The sequence below is a fragment of the Argiope bruennichi genome, chromosome 7 (assembly GCF_947563725.1).
Source record: "Argiope bruennichi chromosome 7, qqArgBrue1.1, whole genome shotgun sequence".
Lineage (NCBI taxonomy): Eukaryota > Metazoa > Arthropoda > Arachnida > Araneae > Araneidae > Argiope > Argiope bruennichi.
In genome coordinates this window covers 68,498,173-68,514,575 of record NC_079157.1, presented here as the reverse complement: position 1 = coordinate 68,514,575, position 16,403 = coordinate 68,498,173, and the positions used below count along the sequence as shown (strand labels likewise).

The window sequence follows — 16,403 nt, the reverse complement described above, 5'->3', positions numbered from 1 at the left end:
TTCAAGTTAGTTGAATATTTATTATCGTGACAGCATAAGTGGGAACTGAACAGAAAGATGTATTATGGCTAAATCACTGGCTACTGACTAGCACTCCAAAATATGTTTGGGAGTGCTGGTATGTTTTGTTATCAAAATGCATAAACTCAACTCCACACCACTGCTACATCCAAAAAGAAAGCAAGTACCTGCTTACTTTGATGGCAACTTTTAGCCCATGAACTCATGATATTTTCTAGTACGATTGTAATTGAATAGTAAAAAAACTTTTAAGTTTAAAATAAATAAACTGGTAATGAGGGTATCTCTATATACATCTACAAAAACTTAATAGTGCAACACCTTTAGTTAATTTTTATTTATTAATAGTTATTCATTTTTTTTTAAATTAAAACTTCAGACCTGCAAAAAGAAAATCTGCAGCAAATAAACATTTGAAATCCTGCTTCTACCATCTAAGAAAAAAAATGGAAGTATTAACTGTTAAGCATGTTAGTTAATTAAATTGAAATGTAGTAAAATTTTTATCTAAAAGAAAAGAAAAGAAAAATGAAAATTTTCAATCTCAACCAACAAAATGAAAAAATTTTGTTTCCCCAAGTTTATTAATTACAAAATATTTTTATTGTTAATTGTTTGTTTTTAAACATATTTAGTTTAAAAAAACAATCAAATAAAAGGTTATTCAAAAAACACACCTGTGGCACTCATGGCATCTTCTAATAATTTATCTACTTTATCTTGAACTTGTTTGAGTTTTAATACAAATTCTTCATCATTCAATAATTGAGGATTTTCTTTTAATGCCTTCAGAAGCTCTTGAAGTTCAGCAAGCTTAGAGCGATGAATATTTGCGGCATCTTGAACAAGATTATAGCAGGGAGGGCAATCTAGAAGTATGAATAACATATATTATTTAAGTATTTATACATTTTCTGATGAATGTACACTCTTTAAAGCAATTTTTATTAGTATAATAATTTTTTGAAAAAAATCATGGATTATAGAATAGTTTTGTAAATACTTAATAACAAAATTTTTCATAAGAATTAAATATTTTTTTTTTTATTTGTGGCACAAAATATTTGATATTTTACTTAACAGAGGAAAAGACTTACTAGATAAAATGGCTACATCATATTTAATTAATGAAGTTAGTTACAATTACTGCTTGGCAACACTAATGAAGTTAAAACTTATTTACTGCTTAGCTAACTAAAAGCGTGATGTTTAGATAAAAAGTAAATGTGCATCAAAAAATATGATGAAAGTAAAAAAATTAAATTATATAATACTACTCTCTTTTACTTCCAAAATTTTTCATCTTCCATTATTTTCTATAATCGCTTTTTATACTTCTTAAGTTGTCACAAAAAGAAATTGCTTTTGCATTTTCTTTTAAATCAACAGTTTTAATCCTTAATTTGAATTAATATTAAATGTTTTTTTGTTGTTGTTGTCATTGCTGCTGTTGCATTTTCTCTAATCTAGATGTCCCTTTTTAGAAAAATAAATCTGAAAAAAAAATTATTTTTTCCTTAGTGGGAAAAAAGTAGTAAATAGCTGGCTAGTGAAAACCTGGACCATCTCTTATAAAAAAGTAATTTTAAAGTTCTACAATACAAATTTTGAGGATTACTAACATACAGTTCACAATAAAATTAAATTAATATATTTATAATTAATAAAATAAATTTAAATTAATAAAATTAATTTTTAAAATTCTTTAATTACCAACACATCCTGCAGCTTTATTATGAGTATTTTCCTTGCATCGATCACATCTTCTACCTTCAACATTGGGTCTACAAGGACACTGGCCATAAGGATCACACTGCAGTGATGTAGAACCAATCTGATCACATTCACACCCTGGAAATAGAACAAAGAAGTTGAACACTAGAGTAATTCAAGATCTCATTGTATATTTCTTGTATTGCATTTAGTGTGACAAACAGTAAGCTATTTTTTCATATTCATATTTTACTTTTTTCCCCAAAATGATCTACATAAAATAAAAATTAAAACTTTCTTCAATAACAATCATGAACTTTTCTACTTACGCTTGCAACCTTCCGGTGAAAATCCATAATGCAAAGACATACATTGATCACATTTTTGACCCATTACACCTGGACGACATTGACACTGCCCAGTAGTTATATCACAAGTCCTATTTAAAGATCCAATAGGGTCACATTGGCAAGGTTCACAACCTTCGCCACTCACTAAATTCCAATAGCCCTCAGCACAAGTATCACAATGTTTTCCTTCTACATTAGGTTTACAAGGGCACTGCCCAGTAGCATAGTTGCAAATTAATACATCAGATTCAGGGTCTCTCTTCTCAGTCCCAACAGGGTAGCAGTTGCACGCTAGAATGATATTGATATAATTAATAACATGTGGTTCTAATAGTACAGATATACTTTTTTATCATAAAATTTAAAAGAGAAATCAAAGTACAATAGAATAAAAAATATTCACTTTTCAGGTAATTCAAAATACATGAATATGAATTACTAGCTATAAATTTTGTAATAACTATACTGCAAGAAAAAATAAGACGATTTTCAACATTTAAGATATAAGTAAATATATTTCGTTCAAAATGCATCTTTTTCTATCAAATCAAAAATTAATTCATTCTGTTTGTATTAGAAAAGAAAAAGAAAAATAAAAGTGATAAATAAAACTTTTAAATTCCAGTCATAAAGTAATTCGACATACAAAGAAATTGATTTAACATAACTACAATATTTTATCTACTTTACAAGTAAATGTATCAATGAATAAAGGTGGAGTGGGAAGCATTTAGAGAAAATAACTTAATTATTAAACATCAAATTATTTTAGTATAAACACATCTACTAGAAACAAATATGCTAAGTGCTGAAAACATAGTTTAATAAAACATTAAACATGACTTTTTCTTGAGACATGAAAGAAGTATAAATGAAGACCAAATCAAAACAAGATAGTTAATTTTCTATGATATACCAGCTGCATAACTATTTCAAGTATAAAGCTGCAATGCGCTTCTAACCTTTAATTACAAAACTGAAGTAGAACATTTGCATTATTAAATTTTAATTTGAATATTGTTAATAATATATCATAATTTTTTCCATCTAAATTTTTCAAATAAAATTTTTTTTGAATCTAACATTAATTTTGAGAGAGAAAAGACTTTTTAACTGATTTAGTACATAAGATTTACGATAAATATTAATAGAAACATAACATCAATCATAACTTTTAAAATCATTTAAATTTAAAATATTCACAAAACACCAAGATATAACACACACACAAAATAAACATTCAGTTGGGAAAAAAAAAACTATTAAACAAAGATTTTTAGATTGGAGATCTAGACACATGTTTTGCATGGTTATTTCTTTGTAGCACAACTTTGATTGATTTATTACAGCTATTACAATTGCACCACATAGGAGCACTGTCCTAAGTGTATGTGTGTGTGTGCATTAGTTGCAGACATAAAATATGAAAATTATAACACCTCTGTTTAAACTGAATATAACATAAAGGAAATTTCTGTATAGAATAGTTCATTCATACAAACCTTTGCAATCCCCTTTTGGTAATGCTAAAGCATTTCCATAAAATCCAGGTAAACAAGATTCACAGTATCTTCCACCAGTATTATACACACATTTTAAGCAGTATCCCGTGTTTCTGAAAGAATAAAAATTTATTTATAAAAAAGGGGCAATAAATGCATATAACATATAGAGATCATATTTCTTGCAAACTTTCAAGTGGGAACAGTAAAGAGATGGCTTCTTTTAGGAAGTTCATTGTTATTTCCATTACACAAAATCAGATTAATTCTTTCTGGCACAGATTATTAAATTTTTTGAAATGTAATGAAATAAGCTGATGATCTAAACATAAAAATTCTAAACTAACTTCCTCCACAGAAGGTAGAGCTCCGATTTGGGATCACCCAATTTATAAGAAAATCATCACAGATAATTATTTCTTCTCAGGACAATAAAAATAATTATGAATGGATATATTAATAAACAAATTTATTCACATTTTAGGAAATTTAAATTATAAATATTAAAAATAAATTTAGAACAATTTTTGCTTAAGACATAAATTAAATCTACCATATGAAAAATAAAAATCAATCTAATTTAATACATATATTAACTAAGCATTAAAATTAGCAGATGAATCTGAAAAAAAATTGCTATATTTTAAGTTATTCAAATTTAAAGTATCAAAAAATATTATAAAAATTTAAAATATCTAATTATTTTGAACAAATCTGCTCAAAGCAGGAAGTGGTATCTCTCTTAATTATGTAAAAATACTGCAAAGCAAGCAATGTTTCCATATGAAGACGCCTTTTGAATGTCCATTTTGATACATTCAGAAATGTTTTAATTTTATACAAAATTATAAATAAATAATTGAAAATAATTGAATGAATATGATCAGCTAACTTTGTAGGAATTGTTATCTTTAGAAATCTTTAAAAAATATTACATTAAAATTAAAAAAAAAAGGTATTTTAACTTAACATCATGAAGATAGACATAGTACAATCTGCTATTTAAAAATCAGTAATTTTTTGGGTTTCAAAGTCAAAAGAATCTGATATATATATATATATATATATATATATATATATATATATATATATATATAATCGCACTGAAAGAGAAAAAAAATTAATTCTTGAGTATTCAGCATAAAGTAGGCTTTTGTATTTTTAATCGCACATGTGATCAAAATGCTAGATTTCAGTGATTAAAAGCTTTAAAACTGTTTTACAAAAGTTACTTTAATAAAGTTTAAGTTACTTTATTTCATAGTTGCAAACATTTAGATTATCTTTATCTTCTTAAGCTAAAGTACATATGCGCAATAACAAAAATCGACATTTTCGGAACTTAGGTTTTAAAAAAAAAAGACGTAGCAAATAGTTTGTGTATTAAAGATTAAGTATGCTGCACATGTGGCATTACAAGATATGTTTGTATTCCCCAACTAAACTGAATAGTTTCTGCTTGAGCTAAAAATAAAATTTTCGTACTAAAAAATGAAATATTTGTTATAAATGTTTCATTTATTATATTTCAGTAGTTCATTGACGAAATGGAATAATTTTTTACAAATAAACTAAACAAATATCTGAATTCTTTTTCACAATAAAATTTGATAATTGATCAACTTTAATGTAAATGTGATAAAAAATAAATTGATTATCAAAATAAAAAAAATTATAATAGCCATAATTTTAAAAAAGATGCACTATTTAATTAAGCCACTCACTTATAGGTACATTACAATGACATATGAAAGAAAATACAATTAAATCTATCCCAGTATTACCTGTCACAGTTCCCAATGGCATTTGGATCCACGTTTTCATTACATTCACACTTTCGGCATTGAGGTCTTCCGTATGGATCGGTTGATTCAGCATAATATCCATCAATACAAAGATCACAACGATGGCCTGATTAAATAACAATTATTAAAATGAGTTAGCTTAAATATAATAATTTTGTATCGGTAAGCCAATTAGACATGGCGATATACAAAAGTAATAACAAATCATTACCAAAAGAAATTATTATAAAAGAATCATTTTCAATTTTTTGGCAAACCAATATTTCAAAAACATCAAAGGACAATCATAGACATAAAAAAGTTATTTTCAGTTTATTTTGTAATTTTGCATATTAACTCAAATTGTTTTGAAATTATAACTATCTATTCTTAATTCAATCATCAATAAATTAACTTTAGAATGAAATTTCCTGCCTTAGGTATAAACAAAAAGTGTAGCTTTCAACACTAAGGAAAAATATTTCACCCTACAAATTAATTGAAGCAGAACAACATATTCACATATTTTTCATGGTTTATTTTCCATAAAAACCTTAAACACTATCAGATTTTTAAAAAATTCAATTTTCTCATATGTCTATAGGTGCATTAAGTATTTCTTCTAACAAGCATAATAGCTTAAGAAATAATATTTTACTTAATTAACTCTCCTTCCCTCCTGTATTTTGATTAGGGAAAAAAATGAAGTTTTTAATAAGCTGAGCATATTTTAAAACTAGAAATTCTTTTTTAAAATTTAATATGTTATTTCAGAAATTTATTTATGCAATATTTTTTCAAATATTAAAAAAAATATTGCATTATTTTTTTCATTTCAAGATTAATGGATAAACAGTGACTAGAAAAAAGTAAAAATGCGGAAACATTTACAAATGAATTACAAATATTTTCTACAAACCAGCATATCCTTCAGGGCACTCAAGACAAGCCACTTCCTCATCAGGTAAAATTACGCAAGCTCCATTTCCAGGACAAGGGCATGGTTGACAATCTCCAGCTGTTCCTGTCAAAGCATTGCCATAAAATCCAGAAGCACAGTGTTCACAATTGTCTCCTGCAGTGTTGTGCTGGCAAATACAACGTCCTATAAAAACGTGATTTTATAAGAAAAATTAATACATAAAATTTTGGAAAATATATAAATAAATGTAATTATTTTTTATCCCCTTTCAATAAGTAAAATCAAAACTTACATTTTATTATTTAAAGTTTATAATAGTTAACTACAATGAAATTATCAATTAATTGCAAATGCTTTTAAAAAATCAAAAATAGTAAATATGTTAAAAATCAACATTGAAGCGTATATATAAATGTTCTGTTTAAATGGGAAGGAGCATGACTATTAATAAACCTAACTTTGATGTATACTAAATATTGTAGTTACATTAAGAATATAGAATAATTTCATTAAATAATATAAGTAAGAAATTTTAATTAATATAATTAATATAAATATCACACATGTATAGTTTCATTAAATTAGAAATTTATAAATAGTCATAAATTGGAAAAAGCAGTTTATAATTTTATTAGATAATTAAACAAACATCTAGGGATCCATTTACAATCTCAACATATTTTCTCATCTTAATTCCACAACATAGTTGATAAGTAACTTTCTAATATATTGACTGGGGAATAAGAGTTCTTAAGTTAAACAGTTTAAATAAAATGAATAAATAATTTATCTTTACATCACTACTATTACTGTGAATTACATTCAAAGAGAAACAAAATAATTACCAGTTTCTGGATCACAGAACTCTGCATGACCATGACAATTGCAAGGCACACAGCGAGCAAATTTTCCTCCATTAGCTGGATCATGGCGGTAACCAGGAGCACATGATTCACAGAACTGTCCAACATACCCCTCAGGGCATGTGCACATCTCGATCCATGATGCTTCTTTTCCCAAAGGTGAGCGCTGAGCAGAATCTAAACGCACATTGTCAAGATATCCAGTGCCTAAAAATAAGTTAGATAATTGAAACACCTATACCAAGGGTGGATAACCTTTATGGATCAATGTGCCATTTTTATAAAGAAATGTTTAATAAGGTATAGATGTGATATCAAAAAGTTTTGACTTGTGATTATTGAAATGATAATAAAACTAAATACTAACAACTCAAAACTCTTTACTATGAAAAAATACATTTGAACTCAATAGTAGTAGATGTTTTAGTTATATGCATAATTCAAATTAAAGTAACATTAGTGTGACTTCTGTTGTTGCAGATTGGATGACAAATAACCTATATTAGGATTGTAAGATGTTACTTTTATCAGAATGCATGCTTAATTGGAGTCATTTACCAAATGGTTTCTAAGCTAGTCTTTAATGTTATTTATCTCTAAAAATAATGACTCGCAGGCATAGGTAGATGAAAATATGGTTAAAATAGCATGAGACAACTTCTTCAAACAGTTAAAATGTCTGGAATTGAATTCCATGCTTCCAAAATTTCGTTTCTGACATTTTTACTTATTTTGCTAGTTAATCTGTCTGTTTCAATCAATTCCAACTTTTCCCTTGTTTCAATAAATTTTTGAATCCATTTTGAACTAGACTGGAAATTGATCAGCTGCATTTCAAATTATTCAATTTCCAATCAATCGAATTTCAAAGTTCAGTTTATCAAACAAAGTCACATGCAAACCGTTTTGATCGATGGCATGCCCAAAATATTGTGTTATGTGCCATTGGTTCGCCCTCCCTGACCTATATAGATACAATTATAGTATTTTAACTCCTTTTATTTTACTGAACTACTCATTTATCGTTTTTTATGTTCATTATAAATAATGTTCATGATAGTAAACTTGTGAATTAGAAAGTATATGTATATATCTTGTTGATATATAAAAGTGGAGGTATGTGTATATAAGGTTGATATATAAATGTCATATATAAACACTTAATATAAATGCGATATATAAATATCTGATGACAAATTGTATCATATAATTCATATTGCATTTTTAAAAATTTTAAATAAAATAAAATTGGTTTTTAATGGCTTACTCAATTTATAACAATAAAATTTAATAACCCATTAAAAATATTATTTGATGTGCAAGAACAATTTGCAATGTCTGATAATTTTTGTGATACTTCTACACAAATAAAAATTTCAAAACTACTTATAGCTACTTGTATAATTTTGTATTACAGATTTTTAAATAAAAGACAACATTCTTTAAAAATTATAAATTGATTCCTGAAAATCATATTAAAAGAGAGAAAAAAAAACCCAATTTAATGCTAATATGTATAAATAAATACCAGATTACATCTTTTTGTCTTATTTTGTGGAAACTTTTTTCATATGAATTAACTGTTTTAAAAGTATACAGACATATAAACGTTTGTATTTCTCACTAGATTACTGCATTCAAAGTATTAAAAAAAAATTATCATTTTTCTAATTATATTTAAAAAACTGAGCAAGTGCTGGGGATTTGAATAAAAAGAGAAAAATATATAATATACAGAATAAATAAAGAGGAATATATTACCTTCGGGTGTATATGTTGCTTTAATTTTAATAGCAGTCAAATTAGAGAGGATGCTTATATAGTCTCTAGGAGTAAGTCTAGGATTCCAACCATAAGCAGAATGCTCATGTAATCGAAATTTGTATTCTTGATTGAAAGTTGTAGGTAAAGGATTGCCTTGTCCAAAAATTGGAAGTGATATAGATAATCCATTGCCTTCCAAAACAATATCTTCCAAAGTGGCTTGGGGTCCTTCTTCTTCAATCCTCAAAGTAAAAGTTAGGAACTGGTTATATGCTGCACGCTGATCACCTAAATACTTGGCTGAAAATAAACATGTTTTTTCAGTAACACAAAGGAAGATAATCCAATATAATTTATAATGAATGTCAAACTTTGAATCATTAAATTAATTTCATACCTGGTGCTATAAAATAAACTGGTTCTCTAGAATTAGCTGTAACTTCAATTTCTTGATTTATTTGGCCATATTTAAAAGGCACAACTCTTTTATGGTAATCCAAAGAACTCCACTTTTCCCAATCTGCAATACAATAAAATTGTAATTTTGAAAACTGTAGAAAAAGGTAAAAATTCAATCAAAACAATTTTTTTAACAAATTTTTAGTAGATTTTTGCTTTCTGGTGAGAAGCAAAACATTTTAATTTACTTATACTTTTTAGCCTTTAACTGACTAATGTAAATATAGCAATCATGAGATGAATTTGTTTCTTTAATTTATTAACATATGCAATCTAGATTTTTTAAAGTTTTGAATACATTACAATACAGTACAGTTGCAAAAATATACAAAATATGAAAACTCTTGATAAGAGGTGAATGAGTGAAAAAATTATTACAAATTTCCATCTTTATAAACATGAAACAAGTTAAATAATTGGAAATTATTAAGAATTATAAAGAAAATTATACTGTTTGAAAAAATAAAAGAAACATACTTTCATGATTTCTACAGTTTTATTTTTAAAATTTAAAATGTGCATGCAGTATACAAAAAACTTATTTTATGAAGAAATAAGCATGTTTATACAAACCATTACTTTCTTTTTACTGAAATTTTGTCTATTCCTTTAAAGAAAATTCACAAATTTAGAAAAAATAGATAAGCTCAATAGTATTTTAACATCTGTATGACAAGCAAAAAAGTAGGGGTTTTTTTTCCTAGTTAACCTTAGCAATAGACGTATTACTTATTTTTCATCACATTTAGACAATATGATATTTAATAGATGTGCGAGTAGAAATGGCTATGAAGTTCACTGCATTAAAAAACATACTTTAATGCATTATGCCATTTTGAATATACGTAGCTTTGTCATTACTGTTCTACTGGCATAGGTTTCAGTCATTTCGTATATATATATATTTTAGAGGAGATGGATGTCGCCAAGTAACATTACAGTATTGCATACTATTCTGTTTGCAAATTTAAAAAAAAAATGCAACTCAAATTATGGAATTGATTATTCGACTTTGGGTGAACATTTTGTAAGTCATTCAACAATAAAAAAGAGTTTTTCAAGATTTTGTGAGGGAAATGTTAGTTTTAAGGACAATCCATATCAGATGCAATAAAAAAAAAATGAAGACAAAGAACTTCAAGTTTCGCTGAATAAAAATCCATGTTAAAAAAAGCTTGCAAAACAGTTAGGAGGTTTGCATGTAATGAGAAAGATCCGAAAGGAAAGAAAATGGGTTCCTCATAAACTGAGGAAAGGAAACAAAAAGCAAAGAGTTGATATCTGCACGAATTTGCTTTCTCAGTACAAAAAAAAAAAAAAAAAAAAAAAAAAAAAAATGGTTGCTTAGAATCATTTAACATGATGAAAAGAAGATTTTGTATGCTAATCCTAAATGCACGCAAACACAGACCAATCATCAACATTAGAGTAAAAACGAATATACATGCCAAGAAAATGCTATTGTGTGTCTGGTGGAATTGGAAAGCAGTCAAAGCTTCAGGAACCTGGTCAAACTGTTTCAAATGAACGTTATTAGGCACAACTAATTAAATTAAGTGATGCTCTAGAGGGAAACAAACCATTTATGAAACAAGAAGGGTGAAAAATGATATATTACATGACAATGATCACCCACATACACCAAAACAAACCTAGTAACTCATTATTTCCTTATGCTCAGCATATAGCATATTCTCCAAACTTGGCTTCTTCTGATTACCACTTATTCAGATCAATGTTGCCATATCTGAAAAATCAGCAGTTCACCAATACTGATGATGTACAAAAATGACTCGATGACTATTCTGCTTCCAAACTACTAAGTTTCTATCGTGAAGGCATTATCTGATAAATGACAAAAGACCATACATAAAAATGGCGTATATTTTGATTATTAATCTTTGTAACAATTATATTTCCAATAAATTTGAATTTGACTAAAAAAAAGATAGTCTTTTATTTGCACATTTAATAATAATAGTTAAAGACTAAACATGTATATAAAATGCAAGGGGAGAGACATGGGTAATATGTCTTAATTATTTTACCAAAAAGATAGTGATTCATAAAGCAGAGCTAAACTTTAATCAAGTATAGTTTACAACATAGCTTACTTGGTTTTAAATGTAAAATAAAATAGAAAATAAATAAAATGAAAAAAAAAATAATAAGATGCTAGAGAATTAAATTCATTAGAAGTGACTGTTCTCTATATTTTTAAAATGATGGTTTTGTCTGTTTCTCAGCAGTTGAGGTAAAAATACAAGACAAAATTTCATCTGAAGTAATTTATTTAAAACAGAATAAACAAAAGTTTGCAATATAAGTAGAATGCCAAATCAGTTGGACACAATTGGTCAATTGTTCCACAATTGCTGCAAGATATGCATTAAAGTTTTTTTTTATTCTTTTAACTATATCAGAATTCCCAAATCATTTTACAGGTCTCCTTATTAACAAACTGGTAATTAGGAAAGTAGTTACCACTGACTAGCACCTGATTATTTTAGAATTACTATGGGGTCATATGTGACTGGCAAAATAAAACAATCTTTGAGCTATCAATTAAAGTTGCCAGTCAAAGTCTCAGTGTATTTCACTATATAAAATGACCTATGAGGCCCTTCTACATACAGCTGTGTTTGGACTGAGAATATTATTTGAAAGAAACATATGTTCATTTATAGAAAAATTATTCCATATATGCTCATTTATAGTAAAATAATTCCGTTTACATGATGGGCTCTGGTGACTGCACGCCAAAAAATGTTTTAAAAAAAGTATCTAAACTATAAAATACTAATTATATTTATATATCTCCTCACAGAATACAAATGAAAACCAACAATCGTTTTTCAATCAATTTATATAAAATAATAAGGTAATTAACGTGTTAAATGCCCTTTAGCACCTTTATCTTTCATATACAGCCTCATACAAGCACTTGGTTTGATATACTCAAATACCTTTTCAAATTTAGACTCAATTGTAAACAAAAATTTAAAATACAAATTATTTGTACCTCTAATAAATGTGCTTTCAATTGGAAATGCTGAATATCCAGGTGCACTTCTACAGACAGATGAATGCCCAAAGCAGAAGCAAAACACACATCCAAATTCGTTTACTTCTTGAAGATCAAAATACCCTGGTTTACATCTATAAAAATACATCCACATTATAAAATTTATATGTATTATGTTTTAACTTAAAAAAAAATAAATGAATGTAAATTTAATTAAAAATACATGGCAATTTATAATAAGACTGAAATTTACTTAATTCACTCAATAACTATTTTATATTGAGAATTTTAATAAAATGACAGCTGAAAATAAATGTATATCATTATATCAAAAGGAGAAGGGCCTAAACCATGAACAGCAGGAAATAAAAAAACTAAATAATTAACAAGATTAATTATAGTTACAAAACTTTTATTCTTCAGCACTAATTCTTACATAATTTAAAAATAGTTTGCAATCATTCTGAATTTATTCACTTTAGGTCTATAATGTTGTATTTTATTCATAGTTTAAAATTTAATGCTAAACTGGGTTTCTTACAAAGTAATTTCACCACAGAACAACAAAGAATTGTTTCATTGCATAAAAAAATTAAAAATTAAAATGCTTTTTTGCCCATATTTTTAGCATACCTTATTTTGAATGTGTATTCGGAAACTAAAATAGCAAACAAATTAGGCATGAGGGAAAACAATCTCTTCTTCACAAATTCTCAATGAAACTTTTAAAGACAATTCAATAATGTAACCATGATTTATAGTTGTGGTTTCCAACAGAAGACATTATATTTTTTAAGCTGTTATGAATAATGTGCAAAATACTTACTGATCACAACGCTGCCCTTCAACATTTTCTTTGCATCTACACACACCTGTAATAGGGTCACAATCTGGAGAGTTATCTATACTGCCAGCCACATTACAACCACAAGGTCTAAAAAATTATGCAGTCATTATTATATTGAACTATAATAAAATATTGTTAGCATAACAAAATGTATCTACTAAAATTATTAATAATACAGTTCTTAAGGTGTAATTAATAACTAACTGTTTTTTCTACAAAACAAAATCATTCAGATTCTATCGACTTCTCTGTTTTTGCATTTTTTAACTTTAACACATTTCACAAGAAGAAAACAAAACAAATAAACAAAAAAAAATGCTTGAAAACGTTGGATCAGTATATGATAATGGGCCTTCTTTTTAATTTTTCACAACTTTAATTATTTTTATCTTCACACTTAGGGAGATTTGACATACTCACCCCAATGGTACATACACATGGCTTTGAAAGTAAATGAAAACAATAAAATGTGCAGTGCAGTGATCCATTACTGGACCTTGAATACTTCTGCTAAATATTTTTATATTTGGATCACAAAAAGATGTTTATATAGCAAATATTTTATAAAATAAAAACAATAAGAAATATTACTCTGTGCAAAATTTGTAACTTTGTGTATTACTATCATTTGTTGGTATCACTAAAAGAAAGATAAAATTGAGGTATCAAAGGTGTGCCAAATAGCAACAAACTTGTCAAATATACAAGAACAATTAAAAATGAAATTACAAATAAGAAGTGTGGAATTATAAACATTAACTGCTACTGGAAACTGATTTTTACAGCTACATGAATAATCTCTTTGCACATTATATTGCTGATTTCTGTATTTGACATGTGTTTCTACTTTATTTATAAGATTTGTAAACAATTTTATTATGATGTTGTTAAAAATTAGAATATAAAAAAACAGATATTCTGCACAAGAATCAAGCACAAAATATGCTATTTATTACATTAAAGAAGCATAATATAAAATTACATTGAGTTTCTTGAATTAATTAAAATGCCACAGGATTCTTTGATAAACCTATGATTGATTAATGAATAATTCAGATAGCAGCATCCTCTTTGAGACAATTATGTCTATTTATCTTATGTCCATTGTATTTATTCATTACATTAGCACACAACTAAAAAATTCTGAAATAGTGAAGAAGTCTATTACTTTATGATTGCAACAGCTATTTAAATAACTTTGAAAAATAAAATATTTAATATTCAAAAAAATTTTAGAATAAAATCTTAAAAGTTAGAACTTTCATTTTTAACAAAAGCAAAACAAGAAGTAAATAATTGAAGTTTAAAACTTTTACTTAAATTTATTATAAAAAAATCTTTTAAATAAAATGCAGTTTTTTGTTTTTTTCTTTTGTGAAAGAAAAAGGAACATTATAATTCAGGCACTTAAAATAACCTGCAATCTAATTCTCAACTCAACTAATTAAAAAAAGTGTGGTAAAGGATAAACTATTTGTAGAACTAATATTTAAAAAAAAAAAAAAAAAAAAAAAAAAAAACTTTTTAGAAATATGAAACTTTGCTCTATTTTACCTCATTACCACACAATTATACTATTGATAAGTACAGAATTTTTCTTTATATTCAGTTTTTTTTAATTCAATTTTAAATAAATGAATTAATTTTTAATTTTTTTTTTTGGGGGGGGGGGTACTTATGTTATGAGAATGGAATTTAGCAGAAGAGTTTTTATTGAAATCAATAAAGAACAGTTTAATTCAAATATAGAAAAGAAGAAATTTAATGTAAATGTAAAATGTTGAATCAGCACATATAAAATCTCAGTGTAATTAACTGAAAAAATAAGAATAAAATAAAAAATATGATACAAATGAAAACAATCATATAGAATAATTCAGTATTCCAAAACTTACCTACAACCCAGTTCTGAAAAGTCATAGAAATTGGATGCACATTTATTGCATCGTAAACCATCTACCCCAGGTTTACACTGACATTGTCCACGATTATTACATTGTAAACTCCTAGAACCTAAAAAAAGGTAGATATTGGTGTTAATGCTGCAAGAAACTAGAAGTAACAACAAAGATAAATAAATTAGTAGAAAGAATTTACTAGTTACTTTTGATTTTTTTATGGTATACTTATATATCTATATATTATATATAGAAAGAAAGATACAATTACAAAAATAATTGTGCACAAAAAAAGAATTATTTGTAATCTTTTGCCTCAAAAACAAATGAATCTGGTAACATTCAAATATTGCGTACATTCAAGCACATTAACAGATTCAATATAGTAGGCTTTACAGCAACAATAAAGTTAAATGACTTCTTACAATACAAAGCAATAAAATTTCCTTATGCAGTTTAGGTAACTGCAGCAAATTTCTCTTGCCTTCAATATAATTAATCAAAAAATTAATATTCTTTTATAATTAAGTATGTTCATTGAGTAATTAGTATTTGTCGGTTGTAATGACGACTAAAAAAATGCCAAGAATATTGGTATATTTTTATGATTGGGTGAAATTTTTTCTTTTTGGTGGCCATTAAAACCGACAAGTACTGAGTAATTTATAAACACATGAGTTTCTACTACAAGTTAACAGATTTTTACACTGAATTAAAAACATTTTTATAAAAGATTATGCCTTAATGTAATTGTAAAATGTTGAATCAGTATTAATCACTTATTATTACAATATTAAATTCATTCAAACTTAATGGAAATCTAAAATCTAAATATCAGCAAATCTATCTGTTTGTCGCTTTAAGGTGCAACTTAGAATAGAAAGCCTCCACCCCCCAAGAAAATACAAAAACTGCCAAATAATAATGCTAATAAAAATATTGATTCGCATTAAAAAAATTAATTTTGGTTACACTAAAAATAATAAAATTTAAAAATAGTAAAAACTAATAGATCCTGGATATATTACATGCTTTGTAACTAAATGCAAAAAAATCAGACTACATTACAGAAATCAGGTTCAATTCATATTTTTATAAATTCTGGTTAAAGTTATATTTATATACTCACCTTATTTGTATTCACTAACATACCTTATCATGGAAATATTTATTTTATTTTAAGAAATGTTAAACGTTTATTTGATTTTATCAAATCCAAATATGACAAAATTTTAAGAAGTTCTAGTAGCCCTGT

General features: G+C 26.3%; 1 protein-coding gene across 1 annotated transcript in view; it reads right to left on the bottom strand.

Annotated features, from left to right (window-relative positions):
- LOC129975226 (laminin subunit gamma-1-like) overlaps nt 1-16,403 on the bottom strand; it is a 68,415-nt gene that overhangs the window by 12,504 nt on the left and 39,508 nt on the right. Inside the window, exons 6-17 of the mRNA XM_056088256.1 lie at nt 15,146-15,263; nt 13,230-13,337; nt 12,401-12,537; nt 9,317-9,439; nt 8,917-9,219; nt 7,138-7,362; nt 6,290-6,475; nt 5,371-5,497; nt 3,587-3,699; nt 2,064-2,375; nt 1,735-1,872; nt 699-890 (exon numbers count right to left, since the gene is read on the bottom strand). Of these exons, the coding sequence (XP_055944231.1) occupies nt 699-890; nt 1,735-1,872; nt 2,064-2,375; nt 3,587-3,699; nt 5,371-5,497; nt 6,290-6,475; nt 7,138-7,362; nt 8,917-9,219; nt 9,317-9,439; nt 12,401-12,537; nt 13,230-13,337; nt 15,146-15,263 (2,082 nt within the window). The remainder of the gene's footprint in view (nt 1-698; nt 891-1,734; nt 1,873-2,063; nt 2,376-3,586; nt 3,700-5,370; nt 5,498-6,289; nt 6,476-7,137; nt 7,363-8,916; nt 9,220-9,316; nt 9,440-12,400; nt 12,538-13,229; nt 13,338-15,145; nt 15,264-16,403) is intronic.